The 26,297-nt window shown below is 49.8% G+C and overlaps 1 protein-coding gene across 3 annotated transcripts in view; it reads left to right on the forward strand.

Annotated features, from left to right (window-relative positions):
* The window catches only part of LRRCC1 (leucine rich repeat and coiled-coil centrosomal protein 1), a 1,358,299-nt gene that overhangs the window by 1,144,447 nt on the left and 187,555 nt on the right, over positions 1-26,297 (forward strand). For 2 of the 3 annotated variants that reach the window (XM_069621288.1, XM_069621287.1), the window contains exons 16-17: positions 11,927-12,135; positions 12,229-12,366. The exons of the other annotated variant lie outside the window; for it this stretch is intronic. In XM_069621288.1, coding sequence (XP_069477389.1) covers positions 11,927-12,135; positions 12,229-12,366 — 347 coding nt within the window. The remainder of the gene's footprint in view (positions 1-11,926; positions 12,136-12,228; positions 12,367-26,297) is intronic. 3 annotated transcript variants of the gene reach the window in all.

Here is a 26,297-nt window from a genome sequence, read left to right on the forward strand (position 1 = left end):
GCAAAAAGGTCTGAAGGTAAAACCTGGCAGAGGCAACTGGATGGAGCCTGTAACTGCCTCTGGTGCCCCCTTGTGTCATGATGCCTACCCCCGGAGCACCAGGCCAGGCCCAGCACCCCCGGAAGCAGGCATCATGCCCTCGGGTAAAAGCCCAGCAGCCCCTTATAGGGGCTCTTTGGACTCAGTCCTGGCGCCTTTGGCGCCAGGCTCATGTTGGACATCAGTCCTGGCGCCATAGGCGCCAGGCTCATAAAGGGAGGTGTTTTGTGCACTTACCTGATGCAGACCATGCTGCACGCTTCAGGCCTCCCTGAGACCTGAAAGGGACTATTTTTTCATAGGGACTATTTTTTCACTCGGGCGTGGCCAGGGAAGGATACACACCTAGTTGGGGAAGGATACATACCTGGGACTTCTTTGGAGGCTATTTAAGCCACGCCCAGACAGCAGCTCATGCTTCGCGTTGTTCTGCTTCCTGCAGCTTAACGCTCACCGTGTCTCGGAAGAGAAGAGAAAGGTGAAAACCAAGGACTATTTCAAACTTCTTACCTGCATCCGGAATCTTCACGCCAGCATTCCTGAAGGAGGACTTCCATTTAAAAGCATTGAGTTGCTCGCTGCAGCGCCACGCTTCACTCACCTGTCCTCGAGACATCTCCCGGCTCCATCGCGGCTGTCGGCATCGGACGCCACATCTTTGCACCTAGGGGAGAGAGGAAGAAACAAAAGGTGAGCAAAAGGAACACAGAAGGCAAGCCTGATTAACAGCCATAATACTTACCGGCTTTTCTTCCACATTTCGGGTCGGCGCCGCCCCGTTGGCAGGTACCGTACCCCGGCCCCTATGGGGAAAAAGACAAGAGACATTTCTGGGGAATGACAAGGACATTTAGAGGGATCGCCCTCATCACTACTCACCTCGGCAGATTAACCCCTCGACGCATCGCCTTCATTCTGCACCTGAAATAAAGGACAGATCACAGGTTAGAAAGACAACATAAAGGGGGCCTCACTTGAACTTTGAATTTTCATACTTACGGCGCATCGCTCAGGAAAGTCAAGTGGATTTTGCCAGCGCCATTCTGAAAACCAGTGAAGTAACTGGACGAACGCGCGCCCCTGCACCAGAAGCAGGATGGAGAGTTCATCCTTCCAAACCATAAGGTGAGCTTAAACCGGGGTTTGGAGGAAGTTAGAGAGGAACGAAGGGGGAAAGGGGGGAGCTAGCACACTATTCTGCAGACTGTTAATCCCCTTTCTCATCTGCAGAAGGATATTCCTACCATACCCGACCAACATTGCAGAAATAAATAAATAAAGCGGGCTGTGGCTAAGGCCTGTAACTGCCAGTAACAGTCCTCCCCACGGCCTGCTCCTCTGCACAGCCTGGTTTATTTATTTATTTGGGCAATGTCTGTCGGGTCCGCGGACCTGATTAATTTATTTATTTCTGCAATGTTGGTCGGGTACCATACCCGACAAACATTGCAGAAATAAATAAATAAACCAGGCCGTGGCTGAGGCCTGTAACTGCCTCTTGTGCCCCCTTGCGGGAGTCACCAGAGGCAGTAACAGTCCTCCCCACGTCTTGCTCCTCTGCTACGACCCCGTTAATTTATTTATTTATGCAATGTTGGTCGGGTACAGTACTCGACCAACATTGCAGAAATAAATTCATTAATCGGGTCCACGGACTCTCTTGAGCCCTGCGGGCCACATCAAATGGCTTGGAGGGCCGCATTGTGGCCCGCGGGCCGTATGTTGGACAACCTTGCCCTAGCCACACCTTGCAGCTAATTGAGGAGTCCAGAGAAAATTAAACAGAGGAGAAATCTGGAGAATAACAACAAGAAGAATAAGAACCAGAAGGGAACAGGTAGGTTTATAGGTATAATTATTTAACAGGCAGTATTTTTCTTCATGGTCATGACGAAAGGGATTCCCAAAACGTCTATAAAAAAAAAACCAAAAAAACAATAGGTATCGGTGCCTTGTGAGTGATCATTTGTCTTTAATGTTTAAATACTGTCATTATTGCAATGCATGTGTGTCCCACTGCTGTCAATCTTCCAGGAATGCAGTCAGTGGGAAAATGTAGTAACCAGTTCTTATTTATTTAATAGATTCGTACTGGTTGCGCCCTTCATAGACCAAGGAGGACCTCCCCGGGTACCTGGAAAGTAGAGATCGAAGAAAAATCTGGGGGTGTCGCTCCACACCACAAAGAAAGACCTAAGGGAAAGTTGTGGATGTCGCTCTACACTCTGAGAGATAGCGGGAGGATCGTGGTGTACTGCTCCCTGATGGAAGGACTCCACCTGATGAACCCCACTTTGCCATACTCTCCTCAACAAGGATCTCAGAAGAGTCGGGGGGGGTAGGGGGGGAGATTTGTGGGCTACATTGACCCAGTCAGCAGAATTCCCATCCATAACCAAGCTGCGCTTCTGCAGTCAACAGCGAAATAGCTGTGCTGGCTCCTTGGAGCACCATTGTCCCACATCAAAACTGTGTTTTGCAGTTGAAAAATGATGGCTGCACCATCTGGCCAACCACCTATTGGGCGAATTGGAACAGGGAGCACACCGAGAAAGGTGCCAGTGTGTTGTGTTGTGTGCACCAAAAGAAGCTAATCAAAGCAGCGCTGCTCTGCTTCTTGCTAAAAAAGTTCCCATTGAAAAGGGAATAATTTACATGAAAAAGCATGCTGCCCTGACGCTATGTTCATCTGTTCATCATCACACTACTTTTATCAGTGAGACCCTGCCATGCCCATCCATATTTACATTGTTCTTTAGCAGAAGAGAGCAGTATTCCTGAAGGACAGGCTGTTGTTCAGAACTGGGAAATCAAAAGAAGCTTTACTTTCAGCTGTGTGGGAAAACGCTTGTCTTTTGGGCTACCAAATGTCAAAAATCAATGCTTCAAAGAGGCCCTGGCTCTCTAGGCCTATGTCAATTTTAGTGGAAATAAGAAAAATACCTGTTTTAAAAGTGCATATTGGATAAGGCCCTGTCCTTGTCTAACAATGAAAAGGGGATTGTGCTGGGAAACATATATGGGATGTCTTATTTCAACAGGCTTGCTTCGGATGCAAAATAAAATAAAATCAAGAAATAATGGCATTGGCTACACGGGGGAAATCTTCCCAAACAGGTTTTTCTGCCATGGCTCAAGGAACATTTGGCTGACAACACGAGTGGCCTAACCCCTGAAAGAAGGAGCCACTAAAGATTCTAGGATAGATGCATGTTAATTGCTACCTTTGGAAATCTTTGAATGGGCCAGAAGGCCGCATATCACAGGCTCATCAGACTTTTGTTTGTGCTCCAGGCTGAGACAATAGATTCTGGGACACCTACCTGTGAAGTGGCAATAAACATTCAATCAAACTGGGGCACTGCCATGGCCACTCTGGACTGAAATGACAGTTGGTGGTAGCTGAGAAAAAATATATTGGCAGAGTTGAACAAAGGCCAGCCCAATTTGGCTCAAGATTCTATTTGATGAATACACTTTTAAGACTGTTAATTCTATAACCGGACAGCTCAGAAAAACTGGGTTGGGGCTAAATTAACTGTGAGAGGTTCTGGACATAGTAAACCCACATCATAAAGCTGATGTCATGTCTCTAAAAGGCCAACCAGCTGACAGGAAGGCGGTAACAATCACCCATGTCCAATCCAGTTATTAGAGGCGCGCCTAGGTTAACCCTGCCCCACCATATAATCCTATGATGTCACCATGCCTTATAAATAAGGGAGCCTGACAGAACTCTGGACGCTCTCTTCTCCAGATATTCCACCTTCACTCTGCAAGATTCCAGACCTCACTGCCAGAAAAGGGATAGTTGACCCAGGCCTTCCTATCCAGGCAGAACCACCTTTCAGCACAAAAACCCCACAACAAAATCCCACTTACTCCAGGGAGAAAGGGGAAAAGGTGGCTGCGCCTGCTTGCCCTGCTTACCCGCTCCATCCAGCGGAGGCGTCGCTGTGCCATGACCAGACCTTTGCCCATCTGTCTTTTGCCAGGAGAGCACGCTATCTGGTGACCAGAACCTTTTGAGTACAGAATTTGGTTGGCTGTTCCAAACTCCAGCGCTGATTGTGAATATTTCCCCATCCCATAATAACACATACCATACTCCATCTTGACCCCTTTGTCTTTGCCCTATTTTCTAAGTAATCCTATCTATACCCTGATAACCTGTGTAAACTGCTCTAATTCTCTGTGCACTCTGTCCTTGTTTTTCTAGTGTTAGCGCCAGTCTTTCATTCACCCAATCTTTTAACTCCTTAGCAATATTTTGATTAAATAAATTAATGTTCCCTAAAGAAAAGGGGTACACTGTGTGAAGGGTTACAACTGCAGCGTAACTTTTATTTTCACGGGGTGGCATTGCTCTTTTCTAGCCATAAAATCTTGTGGAAGTAAAACTTTTCCTTTCCTTCCAAAACGATTTTCGTTTTTAACTACTTTATTTTCCTAAAATCGAACCTTATTCCACCTTGAAAATCTCATTCAATTCTTCAGCTATAGCATAGCTCTCAACCATTTGTCTCGCAAAGGCGGGTGAAATCACCCGATTTTGTTTTCGGCGGGTGAGACGCCCATTGGAATGAATGGGCGTGCAGGAAGCTTGGCGGGTGAGTCGGCCCTTTGCAAGGCGGCTGACACCGGCCAAAAGCGTGTGAGTTGAGAGCTATGGCTATAGCCATCCGTTCACTTCTATATTGTCATTGTGATGTGCCTCTATCCCCCAACCCAAAAACCGCATTCCAATTCAGAGTATTTCACCCGCTTTTCTGAAAAAAAGTTTTTGACAGTTAAAACTGCAAACTAGAAAAAATTTAACTTTTCCATGTGTGATATGACTGCACTGTGTTTTCAATTTCAATCTGCTTTGTGAACTGTATGCCTTTGGTGATACCTTAACTTAGTTGCTACTGGATAGAGGGCGCTAGAGAGCCGTCCAAGATGGTGGCCTCCCTGTGAGCTCCGCGGAGCTCCCCTGAAATCCTGACCAACCGAAGCTTCTGTGGTGCACAAATTGTCCGCAGCCGCCTCCAGATTGTAGCCGAGGCGATCCTGAGCAGAACGGGGTATTCATCCGTCGGCCCTCGAGCGCTGGATCCGGTCTCCTCGATGGTGAAGAGCCCCCCCCTCCCCGTGCGGACGGGACGCGGGTGTAGGCCAGACGCGGAGAGGCTGGCGGCAGAGGAGGCCTGGGACCCGGGGGTGCCGCTCGGAGCGGGCGAACACGAAAAAAATCCTGCAGAGCCCTGGAGGGGCCACCATAGACGGACGGCGAAGAGCTCCCTGGGCGCCGCCGAAGATCAGGTACGCGCGCCCCGTGCGCCCTCGTTCGCGCACCCTGGGTGGATCCCCGGCTCCCTCGCCGGGGGAGGCGTGGTACAGCTCGGTGCGAACCGGCTCAGCGGATCTCCTGAGAGCCACACCGCTAGGAAACGACAAACCGAGCGCCCCGGGACCCCTGGTCCGCCTCCCGGTGCCTCCTGGCCCCCGCAACACGAGCACCAATGGCGTCTTCGAGGAAAACGGACATATCTCAAAAAAAGCTGAACTTCGAGGGTAGCTCCGCGACCAAAGCAACCACCTCGAACAGTAGAGTGCAGTCTTCCGTCCAGGCCGCAGCCTAGGATGGAGAGGAGGCCCACGGGTTCGACATCAGGGAAATCCTCCTTGACCTTAAGGCCGGGATCGGAGGTCTTGGAAGCAAACTCGACGCACTCTCCTCCAAGGTCGACCTGCTCCAGCACCGGCTGGACAAACACGCTGACAGATTGGACACAGTCGAGCAGAGAGTGTCCGACCTCGACGACGGTGCAGCAGCCCTAACATCCAGAGTGGCCTCCCTAGAAGTGCAAATGAAAGCAGTAAACGCCAAAAACGAAGACTTGGAGGGCCGCTCGCGGCGCAACAACATCAGGATCGTGGGAGCCAGGGAACAACAACTTACCGTGAAAATGGAAGACTACGTTGAGAAGTTATGCATGGACCTTTTCGGTACAGAAATCCTGTCCAAACTGTTCGTCGTGGAAAGGGCTCATCGAGTCCCCAACACCAGACCGATCCCCGGGGCTAATCCCCGCCCAATCATAGCGAGATTGCTTAACTATAAGGACCGAGATGCCATTCTACGGGCAGCTAGGGAAAAAGGGGACCTCCAGTACGACGGCGACAAGATCCAGTTTTTCCCGGACTTCTCCCAAGCGGTCCAAGTGCAGAGAAGATCGTTTATGGCAGTGAAGCGCAGACTGCAAGAGAACCAGATACAATACTCCATGCTCTTCCCAGCCAAACTCCGTATTCAACACGAGGGCAGGACCCAGTTCTTTAATACACCAGAAGAGACAAGCGACTATCTGGACCGCTCTGGCTGTAGACCCACTACTGCCAACGGAAGACCGCAAAGGGGCGACAGACCAAGAAGAAACCCGCCGTAAGATTTACCTGTAGGACACCCAAAACGGCTGCATGAGACTTCAAGGTTGACTAAAAGTGACCACCACAGTTCAACAGCACATCCGAAGAAGGGAGCCAGCCCCCTCTTGGAGGGCCACCTGCGCCCCGAGCACAGCAATGCTGGTTGTACAGTTAAAAGGGGTTTGTTTTTCACGGGCTTGTTGGGGGTTGCCCGTACAGGGGAGGGAAGTTAGTTTAGCAAAACCGCCACAACCCGCATACCCCAGTTCCACGACAGTCACACGAAGAACTGTGCATCTAACGATTGCCACGTCCTCCCTGCTCCTCCATGGAAAGCGACTTCAGCCAATCCCGCGAGCCTCGTCTCGACATGATGATCTGGACCCGTCAAGATGGCAGTGGCAACGTTGAAAATCGCCACCTGGAACATCCGTGGTGGCAATCAGCCTACGAAAATTAGGAGAATTCTTCAATATCTTCGGAGACACAAAATCAACATAGCGATACTCCAGGAGACTCATCTGCTGCCCGCGTCAGAACAACACTGGGCCAGATCATGGGGATGTCATCGGTACTTCTCATCCTACTCCTCATTCGCCAGGGGTGTTGCGATCCTGATCGACAGAAGGACTAATTTCAGCTTTATCGAGTTAAAGAAAGACACAGAGGGGAGGGCTCTAATGGTGAAGGGGATAATCGCAGGAAAAGAAATGGTGGTGGTGAACTCATACGCACCGAACACAGACGGACCTTATAATTTCAACTGGTTAATGTCCCACTTGGACGCGACCAACGCGACCACTGTGGTGTGGGGTGCAGACCTCAATACCACACTTGATCCCAGGCTCGACAGGTCCCATAACACATCGGGAGTCCCATCCAAGGCCAGCACCCAGGTTCGAGAGATTTGTCAGGCCTTCAATCTAACTGATATGTGGAGAAGACACAACCGGGACAGCAGGGACTACACCTTCCGATCAGCGGTACACAACACCAGTTCCAGAATCGATTATATCCGGCATCCTCCCGTAGCCCTTTCAGATGGGGAGCGTGCCATATCCTGCCAAGGTCCTACTCCGACCATTCGATGGTTGTATTGGAAGCCACCCTGGCGGGCGTAACAGTGCCTGGCCTCAACTGGAGATTCAAGCCCGGTTCACTCACGGACGCCGTATTTGCTGCAGAACTACGTAACGAGATAGTCTCCTTCCTGGAGATCAACCAAGACTCTGTCGACTCCGCATGCACCATCTGGGAAACACTCAAGTGCTACATACGAGGAATTTGTCTGACTAAAGAAAATGGCTTGTTGAAATTGATCCGAGGCGAATTATCCAACAAAGAGCGTCGTTTGAAAGACCTAGAACGAAACCTCTCCAATGATCCAGACCCACGCACCCAAGCCGAGCTCAAAAAAGAACTCTTGGGGTTCAGGGAGACAGCGGACCGCGAACTGAAGCTCCTGGGCCGCAGGCAACAGATCAGGCATTACGGAGAGGGGCAAAAACCAGGTGCACTGCTGGCCAGGCTACTAACCATAGACAAAGTCCCACCCCGCATTGAATGTATCACAGATGCGCAAGGCCAGAGGGTTTACACAGAGGAGGAGATCTCCAATGTTTTCCGAGACTTCTATCAAAACCTGTACAGTTCAAAAGGAGCATCAGATCCCGTAGCGATACAAGAGTACCTTAATGACACGGAACTGTACTGGGTGAGCCAAGACCTGCGCGAACCCTTGAACGCGCCCATATCGCTCGAAGAAATTCAGACAGCAATCAAATCCCTGCCGAACACCAAGGCCCCCGGTCCCGATGGACTCAATGGCGAGTTTTACAAAGCGCACATGGAGGTTGTGGCCCCACTTCTTCTACAAGTCTACGAGGAGGCGGTGGAGCAGGGGACACTCCCTCCTACGATGCGCGAGGCTAACGTAATGATGTTGCACAAAGCTGGAAAGCCTACAGAGAACTGCGCTTCGTACAGGCCGATCTCATTGATCAACCTAGACAACAAAATCCTAGCTAAAATCCTGGCAACCAGATTGCTCCCCTTGATGCCGGCATTGGTGCTGGGTGATCAGGCCGGGTTCATCCCGGGGCGGAGTACAACATACGGCATCAGGAGACTGTTTGGCGTCATTGAGGCCTTGGACCAGACGCAGCAGGCAATAGCGGTATTATTGGATGGCGAGAAGGCGTTTGACTCAGTCCAGTGGCCCTTCATGTTCGCTACACTAAGACAGATGGGTTTGGGTAACTTCTTCCTGAAGCTAGTAGCTCTGTTATACAACAATCCACGCTCATACATCACACTAGGGAACACCAAATCCACAGGGATCACACTGGAACGCGGAACGAGACAGGGTTGCCCACTTTCGGCCCTTATCTTTGCCCTGGTGATGGAACCCCTGGCGTCAAGGCTGCGAGCCGAGCAGTTGGGTCGAGGGATAAAGCTGGGTCCACACAGGCTAATTGTCTCCCTATACGCTGACGACGTCATGTTGTTCATCAGCGATCCCCAAACCAATCTTAATCCCGTAATGCGAGAGGTGATAAAATTCGGGTTAATGTCAGGCCTCAAAACCAATCATTCCAAATTGATAGTGTTCCCTCTGACCCCTTGCACTTTGGAGTTCGCAGATGACCACGGGTTCAAGTGGGAAAACTCGAAGGTGCGCTATTTGGGGATTAAGATGTCACGAAGCCACCTCGATATATTTAGAGACAATTATATAGTTACACTGCAGTTATTACAGGAACGTATTCAAAGATGGAAATCTCTACCACTAACGCTGTGGGGCAGAACCTCACTGACAAAAATGGTCATTCTCCCCAAACTTCTATACCTTTTCACAAATATCCCACTACTTCTCCCCAAATCCTTTTTATCAAAAATCAAGAGCGCGATCCTTGAATTGTTATGGGCGGGAAAACCAGCGCGGGTGGCGTACAACACACTTACTCTACCAATATCAAAAGGGGGCCTGGCTCTCCCCGATATAGAAAAATACTACTGGGCGGCACAGGCCCAATTCCTAAGCCATTGGTACTCAACCCACTACATTAGACCACATGTGCAAGTGGAAAGAGCCCTGGCTTCCCCCGACCTGCTTGCTGCAGTCATAATAAGCCGCATAAAACACTGAATACAGTCCTATCCACATATGCGATATGGAAGAAGATTGCTGGCGAATACGGAGTGGCTATACGATTTTCCCCCCTACTGCCGATAAAATTCATCCCCGGCATCCCCCTCACGAACGAAAGGGTATTCCTGTTATGGATAGATAAAATAGGGATTACATTGTTGGGAGACCTCTTCCCAGAGGGCACCTTTCTGACCCCCCCCAAATGGCAAAAGACTGGGGAGGGAATACATCCCTAGACGTCTTCCTTTATTTCAGACTTCGCCACACCCTCCAGGGGCTATTCCCCACATTCCCTAAACAACCCCCCACCTGGGATCTGTTACACAATACCATTTTAGCGCAGGGTGAGGGCAGACTGGTGTCAACTCTGTACAGAACCCTGGTGGGAGACACTCGGAAACTTCAACCCAAGGTGCAACAAAGGTGGGAATCAGCGTTACAAGAACCGATTAGTGAGGAAGACTGGGCCTACATTCTTCGTCAGACTCAGAAGGTAGCGTTAAATTCCCGACTCAAGCTAATACACTTTAACTTTGTGCACCAAACATACTACACCCCAGTCAGGAAACATAGACACCACCCTGAAGCGTCAGCCCAGTGCGAGAGATGCACATTTGCCAGCGCCGATTTTCTGGCATGGGGTTGTCCTGGTATCCAACGCTTCTGGACTTCCGTTATACAAATAGCATCCGACATTATAGGCGAGCAAGTGACCCCCCTACCGTTGAGTCCGCTTCTCGGCCTCACTAAATATCTACAACCAGCGTCACGCAAGTTAGCAGCGCTCCTCATGGCGCTGGCACGTAGGAGAATTGCTATGTCGTGGGCTCGTGGCCCACTCCCCAAGATAGCTGACTGGGAAAAGGATATAACATATTGCCAAGATATGGACACCAAATTTATCCGGACCCTGCCCTTACATGCGCACCCTCCCGACATCTGGGGCCCATACATCACTTACCTGATGAACAATGCTGAAGCTTCAGATTCGGACGATCCAAGCCCCCAGAGCGAGAGACCATAGGATGGAGGTACACAGGGACAACGTGGAAGACTTTCTATTTGACTTAGACAATAAATAGCGGCATTCAAAGTCACGGTGGGCACGGGGCTGGGAGGCGGAGGGGGGGAGGACTGTTGTTGGGGCATGCACTAGGCAGCTCCCTGTTGGAGCACTGCTTATTTGATACAGCAAAAAGTTAAAAATAAAGTTTTTAAAAACAAACTTAGTTGCTAATGATATGACAATAGATTCATTGTGGGTTGAGGGAACATTGCAAGGGGAAATCATAACTCTGGTGCTATCTATCCTAATTGAAAAAGTGTTCCTATTCATTTGTGCTTTGGATATGTTCTTGTCGAAGCTTACCCAAGTGTATTTTAGTGTTTTTCATTGTAATTATCACCCCATTGTTGATTGCTGCCCAATATAACAATTGTGTGATTTTCTTTGAATTTAAAATAAATAAATATTGTGTTACCACCCACCAGCCTGGTTCATGCTCCATTGTTACCCAGGGTATTTGTTAAAGAGGGTGTGAGATGGATCGGGTATCGGCTCAATTCGAATTCGTTGAAATTAAAGAAAAAGTATTCTAATGGCACGCTACATCTAAGGCTGAGGGCAAAGGTCCTGTTCCGGTGTGTGACGCCAAGTTAGAATCCTTCACACTTACGATTCCTTCTCAGGAGGTTTCGCGTACTTCTGTCGATAAGGGCAAGGTCACTTCTCTCCTTCGTAACCTCGATTTGCACAGTCTTTCTCTTCCTCTTGAACTGCTGTGCTGAGTTAGCTCTTCCGTCATGCGGTCTGCCTTGCTCGTACTGTGCTCTAATGCCCCACCTTTTATTCCTGTCGGGAAGGGTAATTGCTGTCCGGTGTGAATGATTCAGGTCAATTGCCTGACTTTGCCAGACCCTGGTGTTGGGACATGTTGGGTACATGGCTCGGGTGTTAGTCCGTCATCCTTCATGATATGCAAAAGTGTTCGCATCAGAAAAGGGAGGGTAGAGAGGTTGAGTCTCCTATGTAGTAGGATAGGGAAGAAGAGGGGTACATAGAATTGGAATACCGCCTCTCACCCATCGGCATTCCTGTTCCACTCCCCGAGGACCCTCCATCCAGGTGATCCTACCGCTCCAGTGAACCCCCAGGAGCTGGATTCAATAGCGATGGCCGTGCCCTGGCCACCTGGATGACAGATCCTCAGGGATTAGACTTGGAGACACCTTCAGGTTTCTCACAAACAGAATATCATTTTGGGGAAACATAAAGCACTAATACAAAATGTGTGTTCTAAGATGAAGAGCCTTTTGTCTTTTTAGGCATTACAGGACGGAGATGAACAGATAAGAAAACTTCGGGAGGAAAATATTGCAGCTCAAAAGACCTTTCAAGAACAATTTGGTGAACAAAGTGCACAACTGGAAGCTCTTACAATGAAATTGGAAAGGCATAATGAGAGAAAGGGGGAATTAAAGCAGCAGCTGGAAGAAAAGGACAATGAGCTAGAAGATGTTAAGAAAGAATACAGGTGATAAACAATGCCACATATGCTTTCAAAATGTAAGAAATATTTCTGATTTTATGAAAAGATTTGGTTCATTGCAATCCTTTGCTTTTTCAGTATGATGAATAGAAAGTGGCAAGACAAAGCAGCTTTGCTAACCCATCTTGAGGCTCAGGTCAAGCAGATGAAAGATCACTTTGACACCAAGGAAAAAAAGCTGATTGAAGAGAGAAACAAATGTCTTCAGTCTCAAAAGTAAGGAGAAAGGGCACTGCAAATGTTTAGAGAAATTGGTATTTTTGTTCTAGCGAATCCTTTTATGTTTAAAACCAAACAAACTGCTCAAATCACAGTGGTATTATTATTTAAATATTACATTGTAGAGCAGCATTTCCCAATATTCTTGCTTCTGTTGAAACTCTGGCAACTAGCTCATTAGAGAATGTACCATGGGATATTTTATATCCCCTCAAGAACTATTGGACTCAAATTCTGGATCAGATTAACATGCGCTAAAACAGCTTCCTCTTTATGGTACTGTCTCTTGAACATGGATTCTCTGCAATATACATTATATCTTTCAATGGAGATATGTTGTATATTTTAAACAGTTAAAAGAAAACTCGAACAACTGAAATTGTAAATTTGAAAATAAAAAAAGTATTATTGCAAATCACCTTGACGAAGGTTAGGGTGTGGTGTTGCCTTGTATTATCATGAAGGTAATACTTTGTATGAGCCAGTAAGGCAAGTATTGAAACTAAACAGTTTGGGAGAACATAGTTGAAGCACAACTGCAGCATACTTAGACTAAACAAATGGGAGAACATAGTTGAAGCACAACTGCAGCATACTTAGACTACAAGGACCCCGGAAAGTTAAGTATTGAGAATAACCCACCACCCAGAGACCAGAGGTAAATTCTCATGGTTCCCGTAAGGGGAAAAAAATAACTGATGAGTACTGTACAGTAAAACGGTTTTCCAAAATCAGCCTGGGGTGTGGGGGGGGGGGGGGAGATTTTGGGAGGCCACCCTATTATGGTGTACAGGAAGACACTGAGCATTTAGCTAACCCAAAAACCCAATCAAGATAAGATAACAGTATTGCAAGGCTTAGTCTCATGAGGTGTGTAGAAGTGATCTATGGCTACAATGAGTCCACACATGACAACACCAATCATTCTAGTTAGACAATGTGATGAATTGAGGGAATTTGTCCCTTGTCCCCAAAGGGGAGCACCCCTCGCCCACCTGTGAGGCTAGGGAGGTGAACGCTCTCTGCAACACCCTCCCTATAGGTTGAGGCAAATGGCACATCACCGGGAGAGACTCCGCCCGCGGGACAAGGACTCCCATTCCGTGAGGAACTCCCAAATGCCCTCAAAGTGATGGCCTAAGTGGATTTGTGTAACATAACGGAACATTATCAATTCCATGAAGATGAAGTGAAACTATGCTATCCACAACAGGAAACTGACTATACTTTTAAATATGTCCTTCCAGTGGACTGCACAGAGAATGCTAAAAAGGGATGATATGACAAGAGAGCGGAAAGCCGAGAGTTGTCAGAAAGCAGAGATAACCAGGGGAAGCCTCCTCTGCACAGAAGAGCGGAAGGTGGATGAGCTCTCACAGAACGCAGAGCCCATGTAAGCCAGTTGAGCTCTGGCACAGAACCAAAGACGCTGAGAGACCGGCATATGAGAGAGGAAGGAAACCAAACACGATTGAAGAGAGAGTTTGTTGGTGGCGTAACCACACAGCACAGTGGTGGGCAGTCCACCCGCAGAACAGCACTGATACCACTGACTGGAGAAACACACTCCCGATTTGGAAGACGAGAATGGAATGCACCTGAAACAGACGGCACGACAAGTGGGCCGTGGAGCTAAGAAGAAACCAAGAGAGTAAAAGGTAATACAGGGAACAGGGTAACCGGACAGGTGAGAGGGACTCATGTAGGGTGAATGACTCAAACCCGAGAAACAAAAACAATTCCAAGTAGGTCAAATCAAGGCACCAGTTACAAGGAAAACAAAGGTTTATTAAATGCAAACAGTATAAGACAGTCCCGTAGAAACAAGCTGACACAGAGCTTGCTCCACCGAGAGAAGTTACTTCTTTTTATAGCGGAAAACCGCACGTTAACTTAGGCATAATAATGAGTACAACATAATCCTGCACTGCCCATTGGCTAAGACCTATTCACAAGTCTAATTATCCCCTATAGTCCATTACCCTATTGGTCACATATCTAAAACACATTTCCCTAAATATGTGAGTTACTATATCGTCACTATGAAACTTAAGAGTTGATTGACAACCAGGTACAATGTTGCCATAATATATTTTGTTCATGATATATTTTGGTGCTGAATAAACATTATTTACCATTGCGTGATGCACACCTCTCCATCGGAACCTGAATAAAAGTGGGAAGAGCAAGGCCAACTCTGCTTTGGTAATACAATGCATCTTCTCATTATACCAGACACTGTGTCATGCACAGCCTGCTAACCACATAAATTATTTTATTGGCATCACCTCTGCTCCTCCCGTCGCAAAACACACTACAGCCCTTACATGTATCCTCCCTTATCTCTCTGAGAACTCAGGTGATAGTGTAAAAAGCAAGGTGCATTGCTTTTATGCTTCCATTTCCCTCCAGCACATTTTTGTGCCTTTTGCGAAGGGTCAGAAATGTGAGGCGGACAACTTTGTGAAGGTTTCTCAACAAATGCCATTTTATTATAATACAAGTTTGAATGAACGCCTCGCTATCCCTACCATGAATAAACTAAAGGAAACACCCTAACAAAGGATATTTGTCCCTCACACTTATACATGCAACAAATAAACAAGGAAATACATGGCAATTCCAAACAAACAATAATGATTGCATTTATAATATCAACACAGTCTCTTCCGTAACCTAGGCAAATTCCCCTTCCCCAGGTTTAAACGTTATTCTGTTTGAGTTCAAGAAAAGAAAACAAGAAAATCCTAATTTGCAACAATGTTCAACCATAGTACGATTCCACTTCAACTTGTCATCAGAAAGTTCCAACTCAGAAAATAGAAGGCTCTTTCCCTTCCTTGAACAAGTCTTCAGTTAATCAATAATTGTCTTGGTCAGGATGATTTGCCACAAATTTGCCTTTGTCTGTACTCCTTTTAAACACTTCTTCAACTTCCACCTGGTTTACTCCCATGCCAGGCCTACTCCTCCAACAGTCTTCCATCCGTGTATACTGCCCGTACAGTGTTTTACAACAAGAAGTGCATTTGGGGTTAATATCAATTAACAAGAGTTTCACAACCACTTCATAATATTCAACAATTTGCATCTTTAAAACTCTCAGCAGCTCTTCAGGGAAAATTAGATTTACATTGGTGATCTTTGATACTTTTATGCAAATAATGCTCCTCCTCATCTGGGCCTCTTTTCTCAGAAGGGCAGACATTTTTTGCCGCTCTTGTTTCTCCACTATAAAAGTAACCAAAGACTGATAAGGATATGGTCTTTTACTCTTCCTGCCTTGGCTTGAAAAATGTGCGTTTATACAAGCTTTCACCATATGTTGTACCAGATAGGGGCAACAAGTTCCACTGCTTATGAACTTCCCAGTAGCCCCTTTTCATTGTTGGTAATGTTTACTAGATTCTAACTGCTTTGGCTTTATTCTCTCTTGGCTTGGGTAATGCTTGTAGGTGTGCACTTATAACAATGTTGCCCCTTTAGATTGTTGGAGTTTCCATAGACTCAGACTTATAAGATTATAGTCTTTTGTCTTTCTTACATTGGGGATCTGCTACATTTAATTACTTCGGTATTCAAGTTTACCTTGAAAATCACGTTCACTCGTTCGCGAGTGCTGCTTCTGCTGCTTTTCAGCAGCACGTGATTGAAAACTGCTTTCCGCACCACTTTCATTCACACGCGAGTGTTCCCCACTTGCTCAACGCCTACCTTGCAGACACGAGTGGGGAAGGAGCGCTCCGTGGTCACTAACAAGCTGTGACCTCACTGGGTAAGCCGTACGCCTTCATTCCTCTCACTGCTTGCAGGACTTCTCTCCCTGTGGCTCCTCACAATCCAGCAAATCTATTCTTTTAGTCGGCCGCCGCCACCAGTAAATGGAGCTCCTGTTGCTTTTGAGGTCCTCTAATGCACGCAAGCCACAAGAGACAACCTCGAGGACCTTGGGTGTACAGCAGCCACCTGAGACGGCCTCCGGTAAGGGAAAGCTTCCTTTGACTTCACTTTCCGCTGTGCAGTTTCTGCAGATTAGGTCGCCACAGCACAGGGCAAGCTTCCCTCTTCAACGCGTCCTGCTGCACAACCTCTGCACTTCAGGATTCGAGTGGCACAGACCCTCTCAGGATTGGAGCCACTCTCTGCCACGCAATGGTCCATGCGTCTTCCCTCTCCTCCAGCTTCTGCCTGGTCTGCCTGCATGACCCACGCTGCTTCTTTTTCTTCTCACCACTCTTCTCACCCAAGGCGTACACCTGAGAGGGCCTCTCAGTCTCTCTCAGGTGTGGGCCATTAGCATTAATGATCTGACCGCTTTAAGGGAGACATGGTATTAACAGTAAGACAGACACAAGTGATCACAGTTCAAGGGTGTTTATTGAACTTAAAAAAGGCTTTGAAAAACTCCTATCTAAGCCTAATTCTACAGAAGGGAGCAAGCTACGACCATCAAATAATGCAGTCCTAGTAGTGTCTTGTCAAAATAAAAGGGCTTATACTAATAAACCTATTAACAATCCTTACCTCCAAATACAAATAGTGTGGGAAACAATGTTACGGAAAAGATGGAAGTGTTCACAAAATTATATGTCAAGATATTCACGCCGTTGGCCTCCCTTCCCCACGTTTTTGGCACGGGACAAGACGGTACACTAGAGCTTAGCACAGTCTCTGGTTTCTCTAGCTTGAGGATACAGTTCAATCATTAGCATCAGGGCCTTCCGTGCCCAAATCTCTTTGCCTTTCAGAGGGCCTGATGCAACAAACAAACGATAAGTTATTTTTCTCTATCAGAATTTCACAAGTACTCACTTTCTTAGGCGATTCACTATTCACCTCAGATACCCCTCAGCCAGGCTCAGATCCTCTCAACACAATGTTCGTAAATGATTTATGTATCCAATTTCACGTAGGATATTCTTTCTCGGGTGACTCACGGTTTACCCCAGATGCCCCTTAGTCGGCCTCAGATCTCCGATCCCCCTCATTCAGGCTCAGATCCCTTTTAACACAATGTTCAATTAGTCTCCCTCGGCCGGGCTTGGACTAATTACAATTTCCAATGTAACTTTACACAAACTTGCTTTTAGCTGATCTCCCTCTTCCGGGCTCAGACCAACTTTATATATACTTTTTCATAAACTATTGAAGACTTTCGAATGTGCACAGGGTTTTGCTTGACCTGTTGCAGGAACACTTAGATTTCTCAATTCTTTATCACTCTTCGCATTTGCCACCTTTCAGCTGGATACCTAACAGACTTTCGAATGGGCACCTACATGGTGCCGGACCACTCTGTCTACAGTATCATATTTTGGCTTCAAAGTTTAATCACTCATCTGCTGTTTAATTGTGTTCACGCCGCTTGCCACATATGCTTCATACACGGTTCTCTTCAGTTTTCACTATACAATGTTGCGGCTTGCAACCTTGCATCAACATAGACCGTTCTGGTATCAGTCTCCCCAACTCACCGTCTGTGCTGACTTCACTTGCTTTGCTCTGTTGTATGAGTCGAGGACAGTACCACAGCAGCAAACGATTCTCCCCACCTTGACTTTCGACGCAGGAGAGCCCCGGGTACCTCCGATAAACAATGCAGGATTCTTCAGCCTTGATTCCTGGTCTTACGTTTCCTATTCGCCAAGGTTCATGAAAGTAACCGTCTTTCGTTGAAAAGGTCAAGGGCACTTCCCTCCTTTCAATCCTCTTCAGTTTTGGCATCTTTCGCCTTGTCTTAAACTGCCATCTTGGAACTGCTGCTTCTTCGTGTGCTTTGCCTTGCTCAGAGTGTGCTTCCATGCTCCGCCTTTTATCCATGTGGCGAAGCATAATGGAAGTCAGGTGTGTGTGTAATGGTCAGCAGTAATTGCCTGACCACTGTATTGGGACATGCCAGGTATATGGCTCGGGTGTTAGCCCGTTTTCTCTTGTAGTGAGCTGTCCGTGAAGAAATGTTCATGTTGGGAAAGGGGTGGTGGTTGAGTTCCTAAGTATCCTACTGGTAGGATGGGGTAAAGTTGTTACAGGGAAGGAGATACCGCATCTTGCCATCCGGTGTCCCACTACCACTCCTCGAAGACCCTTCACCTAGGTGATCCTCCCACACTGGTCCACCCCCAGGAACTGGATCCAAAAGTGATGGCTGTCTCCTGGCCACCTGGATGACAGATCCCTGGGGACTAGCGGGTTAGACATCTTCAGGTTTCTTACACCACTCCTGCAACACTGAACCTCTTCAGCCATCTTCTTTGTCCCAGTACTTAGGGGATTATGGGACTTAAAGTCCTTTTTCTTTTTTTTTTTTTACAACCTCTTTTTATTTGCATTTATGAAATTTCAAATACAAAACCGGAACAACAACAAAAATAACACAAACAAAACAGTGAGAAACAATAAGAACAGAGAAAGCTAATTCATGGTAGTGTACAATAAGTTACGGTCATAATAGCAAATGAAGAGTGGGTGCGGTCACTTGAGAGTTTTTGTTCAAGGAACAATCCTCTGGTGGTTTCGCTAACTGCCGCCCATCTGTGTACAAGTTATGTTGGTGTTTCAAGCACCATCTGAGGGTTGGAGGTTTGTGTACCGCTCCCGGGAACTGTTCTGCATAATCATCAAAGCTTGGGGGAGGGGGAGGGGTAGGGGTGGAAGGTGTTTTGGAATTTTCCCATGTTGTTCACGCGGGCTGCAGTGATTTTTTTTTTCCGCCACAGCAGTATCCCAACATTCTGCCCACCACATCGAGATCGCCAGGCCCTCTGGGGATTTCCAGTGGCGGGCGATGGTGATCTTAGCCGCTGTGAGGAGATGGTAGATATGTTCCCGGAAAGTGGAAGTGCCCCGTCCCAAATGTCGCCTAGTAGCACAATTCCTGGGTCCCACAGGATTGTGAGACCTGTGATCTGTTTGGTGAGGTCCAGCACTTCCCGCCAAAACTTGTCTGATTTCGGGAATGTCCACATAAGTGAAATAGCAAGCCTAAGGCTCCACAACCTCTCCAACAGGATGTGGATATTACTGGGTGCCCCGGTTCCAGAATTCCGGTGTAACATGCCATCTGTAGCATACTTTTATGGAGCCCTCTCTGTTCGTGATGCACCGAGAACATTTGTGTGTATGGGCCCATATCCGGCTCCACTCTTCCTTCCCAGAGCTCTGCCCATGTCCCTTTCCCAGTTAAGCATGTACTTCTCCTTCCTAGCTGTGTCCCCCCTGTCTAGAAGCTTGCAGAGAGTGGAGATCTTCCTCTTGGGGGCAGAGGTGATTAGGGTGCACTCTAGAGCGTTGAGTTCTCCAGCATGGGGTCTGGCATGGATTCACATGCTCATGAATATTCCCCGTCGTCAGGCCGGGAATCCTCGGTATAGAAAAAAATCAGTATCAGTTTCGTTTCTAATCTGTCTTTCTTAGTAGTAACCAATCATACTGCCCCCAACCAATGACTGCCCTCTCCCTAAGCCCCGCCTCTGGCAGCCATCCTCAGATTTTTATCGCACGTTCAAGTGTTGGGAGTCCTCGTGCTGTAGCTCTCGAGCTTTTGCTGCGTTTTCGCGCTGTTTCGGGAGATTTTTTCTCATTTTTCGGTAAAATAGAGCCTCAAGCTCCACCGTTTCTACATCCGATCAACAGGGACCAGATTCAGAGTTTTCTACGCCCCTCAAGGGTGAAGATTTCGTCGAGTTACGCTTTTGGAGGATTCCAGAAGTTCCGAGGCCTACCCCGGACATGGCTCAGGAAAAAGGAAGCTCGACGCCCAGGAAGCTGTTCAGGACCTGCCCTGGATGCCAGCTTCAGAATGTGTTCAAGGAGGACGAGCATTCGTTATGCCTCTACTGTCTCCATGAGGACAAGATGCACGTGGAGAAGGACTGTGCGTTTTGTGGGAACATGTCGAAGCGGACCATGAAGGATCGCCACCTCCGTCTCGCCAACTGGCTGGAAGGTAAGAGCCGGTCAGGCGAGAAGAAGTAGTCCCAGCGGTCTTCTAAGTCCTGTGAGGGCGCCCCGGCGACAGGGGCCCAACAAAAGGCCAAGCACCGCGAGTCCGCGGGCAACGGGAGCGCCGAACGGTCGGGCTCCTTGGCTGCCAGGCTGGGCGCATCCTCCCCGGCGCCATCAATCATGAGCCAACGCTCTGGCTCGGGTAAGAGGAAGTCTGAGAACCCGGCGAAGCTTCTGCAGAGGCCCCGGTCAATCTCTAAGATTCTGGCAGAGGGGGAGCGTGGCCCGGACCCTCCCCCCAAGGTGAAGGCCACAGGGGTGCAGAAGGTGACGATGGCCTAAATTCACCCTGCTAAGACCTCGATTGAGGATGTCGCAGCGGCCCTAGATCAGCCTGTGGAGGCTACGCCAGTGGAGGCGACCTCAGGATCCAGAGTCTCCCTGCCACCGCGGAGGGAATCGTCTTTCAGGCCCATCGAGAAGACCCCCACGAAGTCCCCGTTGGAAAAGAAAAGGAGAGGGAGGGGCAGGTGGCCATCGTGGATACAGACACAACCTCTGAAGAAGAGCTCATCGAAGTCGTGGAGGAGGCCCAGCCCATCGGGAGGGATCCCGACGAGGGCGACGACGAGAGCGATGGTGTCGCCGACGAGAGCCCTCGCGCCCGTCGTTACCGGTGCCGCAGGACACTTCAGCGGCCATTTTGTCAGCGATTCAGTCCTTATGCTCGGAGATAAGGACAAGGTTGCCCCTCCCCCCCGACCGAGGTACCTGAGCCAGACCCAATGGGGGAACCGGAGCCGGGACCTTCGGAAAGTCCACCGCATAAGAAGAGGAGGACGCATCCTCCGCCACCTCTCCCACCTCTGCGGCCCGCTCTGCCTTCCCCGCCGGTCAACTACCCACGAGGATGATACAGGCACGGACACGGCTACGATAGGTACAGATGATGACGGAGGCGACGACTGGACATTTCCCCCGTCGCCCCCTGCTCGGGCGTCCCTGCCCGACGAGATTGAATCCTTCCATGCCATGATTTCCAGGGCATCCGAGCTCTTCCAGCTCTGCCTCGAAGAGAAGAAAAAGGAAGGGTTCCTTTACCAACGGCGCAAGGCTAAAAGGATGACGGTCCTCGCCGTACCACTTCTGGATGACATCTGGGATGAGGGGCGCTCCCTCCTCAAGAACCCTGCCACGGCGCCTGCAAAGAGGGACCGGTACGAGAAGAAGTACCGGGTCCCCGACGCTGCCCCCTTGTGCCTTCGGTCACAACCTACCCCTGATTCGGTAGTCTCGGCGGTAGCAAAGAAGAAAGCTGGGGGGGGTATTGGCCTCAACATCAACTTCCCCGCCGGACGGCGAGGGCAGGAAGCTGGACACGATGGGCCGACGGGTCATCTCATCCGCAGCGACGACTATCAAGGCGGCCAACGCCCTGGCTATCGTAGCCTGCTACGACAGGGAGTTGTGGTTCAAAATCGCCCCTGTATTGGACTTCCTTCGGGACGCCAAAAGGGCTGAGGCCCTTGAAATCTTACAGGAAGGTGAGATTGCTTCGGACCACACCATCACGGTGGCAACGGACATCGCCGACACCGGTTTTCGTCAGTTGGGCAACAGCGTTTGCCTGAGACGACGAGGATGGCTCAAGGCGACGGATTTCCTCCAGGAAGTACAAACCAAAGTTTTGGACATGCCCTTCGACGGGAGCAACCTGTTTGGAAAGGCGGTTGATGTGTCCCTTCAGGCTATCAAGACAGACACAGAGACTGCCGGCTGCCTTTCGGAGCGCCGGAGGCAAACAAGGTGCCTCCAAGGGATCCGGCAGTGGCTCCTCGACATAGCAGCAAGATCTTCGTCTCAGGAGGCCTACAGGGGACGTGGCAAGTCAGGTGGTGCCCGTTGTCGTTGACAGGGAGGTCAAGGAGGCAAGGCGGCCTCCAAACAAGATTGAACCGACTGAAGCACCCCGGTGGGAGGCCGGCTGACGAGGTTCGTCAGCGTGTGGGAGTCGATCTCCACGACCATTGGGTGCTGGACGCCCTGGCCCAAGGGCACGCCCTAGAGTTCCAGAAGAAGTGCCCTCGCGTTCCACTCGTGGCCAGGAAGGAAAATCATGTCCCTCAACTACTGTTGGAAGTAAGGGCGATGCTCAAGAAAGGTGCCTTCAAGCTCGTCCCAAAGAGGCTTCGGGGCTCCGGAGTTTACTCAAGGTACTTCCTCGTAAAGAAGAAGACAGGAGGATGGCGTCCTATCCTGGACCTGCGACGACTGAAGAAGTACATCAAGGCACAGAAGTTCCGGATGGTCACCCTCCAGCACATGCTGGGACAGCTGAGGAGGGCGAATTCCTGTCGTCGTTGGACTTGGATGATGCATTCTTCCACATCCCCATTCTAAAAAGACACCGAAAGTTCCTCAGGTTCGTGGTCCAAGGGCGGAGCTACCAGTTCAAGGCCCTCCCGTTCGGATTGAAGTCAGCACCCAGGGTGTTCACCAAGTGCCTCGCACCGGTGGCGGCGCGCTTGCGCCTGCAGGGGATCCACATCTACCCCTACCTGGACGACTGGCTTATCCGGGCAAATACAAGGGAGCTCGCCGTGGAGCACACTGCGAAGACCGTCCAGCTGCTCACGGACCTGGGGTTCTCCATCAACTTTCCAAAGTCCCACCTGGTCCTGTCGCAAGTCACCCTGTTTCTGGGAGCCAAGCTCGACACAGTGGCACGGCTGGCCTCGCCACTGTTTCTGGGAGCCAAGCTCGACACAGTGGCGCGGCTGGCCTCGCCGTCGGAGGAAAGGACCAGGACCATCCTGGGAAAGGTGCAGCGTCTGCTGGCCACGGACATGGCCAGGGTAAGATCTATCAAGTCCCTCCTCGGGATGATGTCCTCCTGCATTTATCTGGTGCGCCTTTGCAGACTTCGGATGCGCCCCTTACAAGAGTTCCTCGACGCCCGCTGGATCCAGTCGACGGGCAGCTTCGAGGACAGGATCCCACTCAATGAGACGTTCCGTCAGGCGATCTGGTGGTGGGGTACCCGCTCTAGTCTGTCGGTGGGCACAGACTTTCAGACCCCAGCTCACCAGGTGACGGTGATGACGGATGCCTCCCTGGAAGGTTGGGGAGCGCACTCGGAGATCTTCACACGAGAGGCCTTTGGCTCCCGGAGGAGAAGTCACTCCACATCAACATCTTGAAGCTCCACGCAGTGTTCTGGGCCCTCAGGTCTTTTCTTCCGTCCCTCAAGGGCAAGGTGGTGAGGATCTTCACCGACAACACCACCAGGATGTTCTACATCCGGAAGCAGGGCGGAACCAGATCCCCTGCCCTATCCAAGGAAGCCCAGGATCTGTGGCATTGGGCCGTTGCCCAAGGGATGTTTCTGGTGCCTTTTCATCTGGCAGGAATAAAAAACACCATTGCCGACTCACTCAGCAGAGAGCTGCGCTCGTGCCACGAGTGGGAACTACGCCAGGATCAAGTGGATCGACTCTTCCGACGATGGGGCGAAACCCAGATCGATCTCTTTGCGACGGCGACTAACTCCAAGTGCCGGAGGTTCGCCAGCAGGTGCCCCCAGCCGAGGAGCATGGGCGATGCTTTCTCGTTCCCCTGGGACGGCTTATTTCTTTATGCGTTCCCTCCGTTGCCATTGCTGCTCCGGCTCATCAACCAGCTCAAGAGGTCCCAGTGCAGGATGATCCTCGACGCACTGGTGTGGCCGAGACAGATCTGGTTCTCGGACCTTCTGGACTTGTCAGCGTCCACACCAGTCAAGCTGCCGTCGGACGCGGATCTTCTCTCCAGAGAAGGAGGCGCCATTCTTCATCACAACCCAGAGTCGCTGAACTTGCAGGCCTGGCTCCTGCAGCACTAGAGTTTGGAGGGTACGACATCCCAGCCAACTGCAGAGAGGTTCTTGCAAAGGCCTGGGCGTCCTCACCTCTCAAGTGCTACGGACATAAATGGAAGAGGTCCTCTGTCTGGTGCCGTGCACAGAAGATTAACCCTCTGCGGATTACGGCCTCTCAAGTATTGCCGTACCTACTGTCGTTGGCCAAGGCTGGACTAGCTCACGCTTCCATCAAGATACATCTGGCTGCCATCTCACAGTACACCAGAACTACAGGACGGACGTCCTTGTGGTCTCATCGGCTGGTGAAGGAATTTATGAAAGGATTGTTCCGATCATTCCCGTCGGTGAAGGCCCCTGCACCGGCGTGGGAGCTCAACGTAGTGCTGACCAGGCTCATGGGGGGGCCCCATTTGAGCCTATGCATTCGGCACCATTGAAGTTTCTGTCGTGGAAGACAGCATTTCTCGTGGCCATCACCTCCGCACGACGAGTGGGAGAGATCCAGGCCCTATCTTGCAAGCCACCATACTTTACTTTTCACGACACGAGGGTGGTGCTGAGGACGCACCCCTCCTTCATGCCCAAGGTACCTTCGGACTTTCACCTCAACGAACCCTTGGTGTTGCTGGTTTTCTTCCCGTTGCCTTTGTCGCCGGCTGAGAGGACTCTGCACTCGCTGGACGTAGCGAGAGCGCTGAAGTTCTACGTGGACCGCACTAAGAGTTTTCGGAAGACATCACAGCTGTTTGTAAACTTTGGACCTGTGAATCGAGGGAAGGCTCTCTCGAAGGCTTCCATTTCCAGATGGCTCTCCGGCTGCATCATGCACTGTCACCGGTTCGCAAACCGACCGCTGCCCGGCCGTCCGAGAGCCCACTCGACCAGAGCGATTGCTGCTACCACGGCGTTCCTATCTGGTGTGCCCCTGCTCGACATCTGCAGGGCTGTGACATGGAGGTTGACGCACACCTTCACAAGATTCTACTGCGTCGATCGGGACTCCAGGGAGGAGTCCAGGGTCGGCCAAGCAGTGCTGCGCAACCTGTTCGCTTAAGGTGAGCCTGGTGAGGAGGTAAGAGATGCTTAATGTTGAGTTTTTTGTATTGCTTAATGTTGAGCCTGTTGCCACCTCCCGTGGTTGTGCATGTGTATACTGCTATGTATTCTTATATTTATGAGCATGTGAATCCATGCCAGACCCCATGCTGGAGAAGGAACAAGTTACTTACCTGTAACTGTTGTTCTCCAGCATGGGTCTGGCATGGATTCACATGCGAACCCTCCCGCCTACCCCTCTGCGGCTCTTCACTTGGTCATACTGCCACTTTATGTGCTACCAAATCTGAGGATGGCTGCCAGAGGTGGGGCTTAGGGAGAGGGCAGTCATTGGCTGGGGGCAGTATGACCCAGAGACCAGTAATTGGTTACTACTAAGAAAGACAGATCAGAAACAAAACTGATACTGATTTTTTCTATACCGAGGACTCCCGGCCTGACGACGGGGAATATTCATGAGCATGTGAATCCATGCCAGACCCATGCTGGAGAACAACAGTTACAGGTAAGTAACTTGTTCCTTCCCTGCCTCCTTTTAGTTTTGTTTCATGCTGTGACATCCAGTGTCTGAGTTGTGTGTATCTAAATCTCTCTGTTTCTGTTACATGGAACTTTTCCTTGCATTCTTCAAAAGAAAGGGGGGCTTGCAGCACAGGCGTGACCCTGGGTTGCCCCAGAGTGGGGAGAGGTGTCCTGAGGAGCTGCTAACTCCCCAGCGGCTAGCTGCTTTTTAACAGCTTTGTATCATGTTCATAGTGGCGTTTAGGAGGCCCAGCTCAGGAGGCAGCTGGACCTGCTTGAAATGGAGTGCGGATAGTGGGGTTGGGCTCCGTGCCTCCTCTAAATGCTTCCAGCGGGGTGGATTCACCGTTTCCTGCCATGTGAAGGCATTAGACAGCTGGGCTGCAAGGCAGTATCTGGTAATGTCTGGGACCCCTAGTCCTCCAATGGGTGTTCCGCAGAGCATGACCCTTTTTGCTACTCTTGGTTTTTTACCTGCCCAGATATATCGTAGCATTGCCCTATGCAGGGCCTCCTGTTCCTTTGTGGGAATGGTTATAGGGAGTGC

Source organism: Ambystoma mexicanum, chromosome 5q (assembly GCF_040938575.1).
Source record: "Ambystoma mexicanum isolate Mex_15411 chromosome 5q, UKY_AmexF1_1, whole genome shotgun sequence".
Classification (NCBI taxonomy): Eukaryota; Metazoa; Chordata; class Amphibia; order Caudata; family Ambystomatidae; genus Ambystoma; species Ambystoma mexicanum.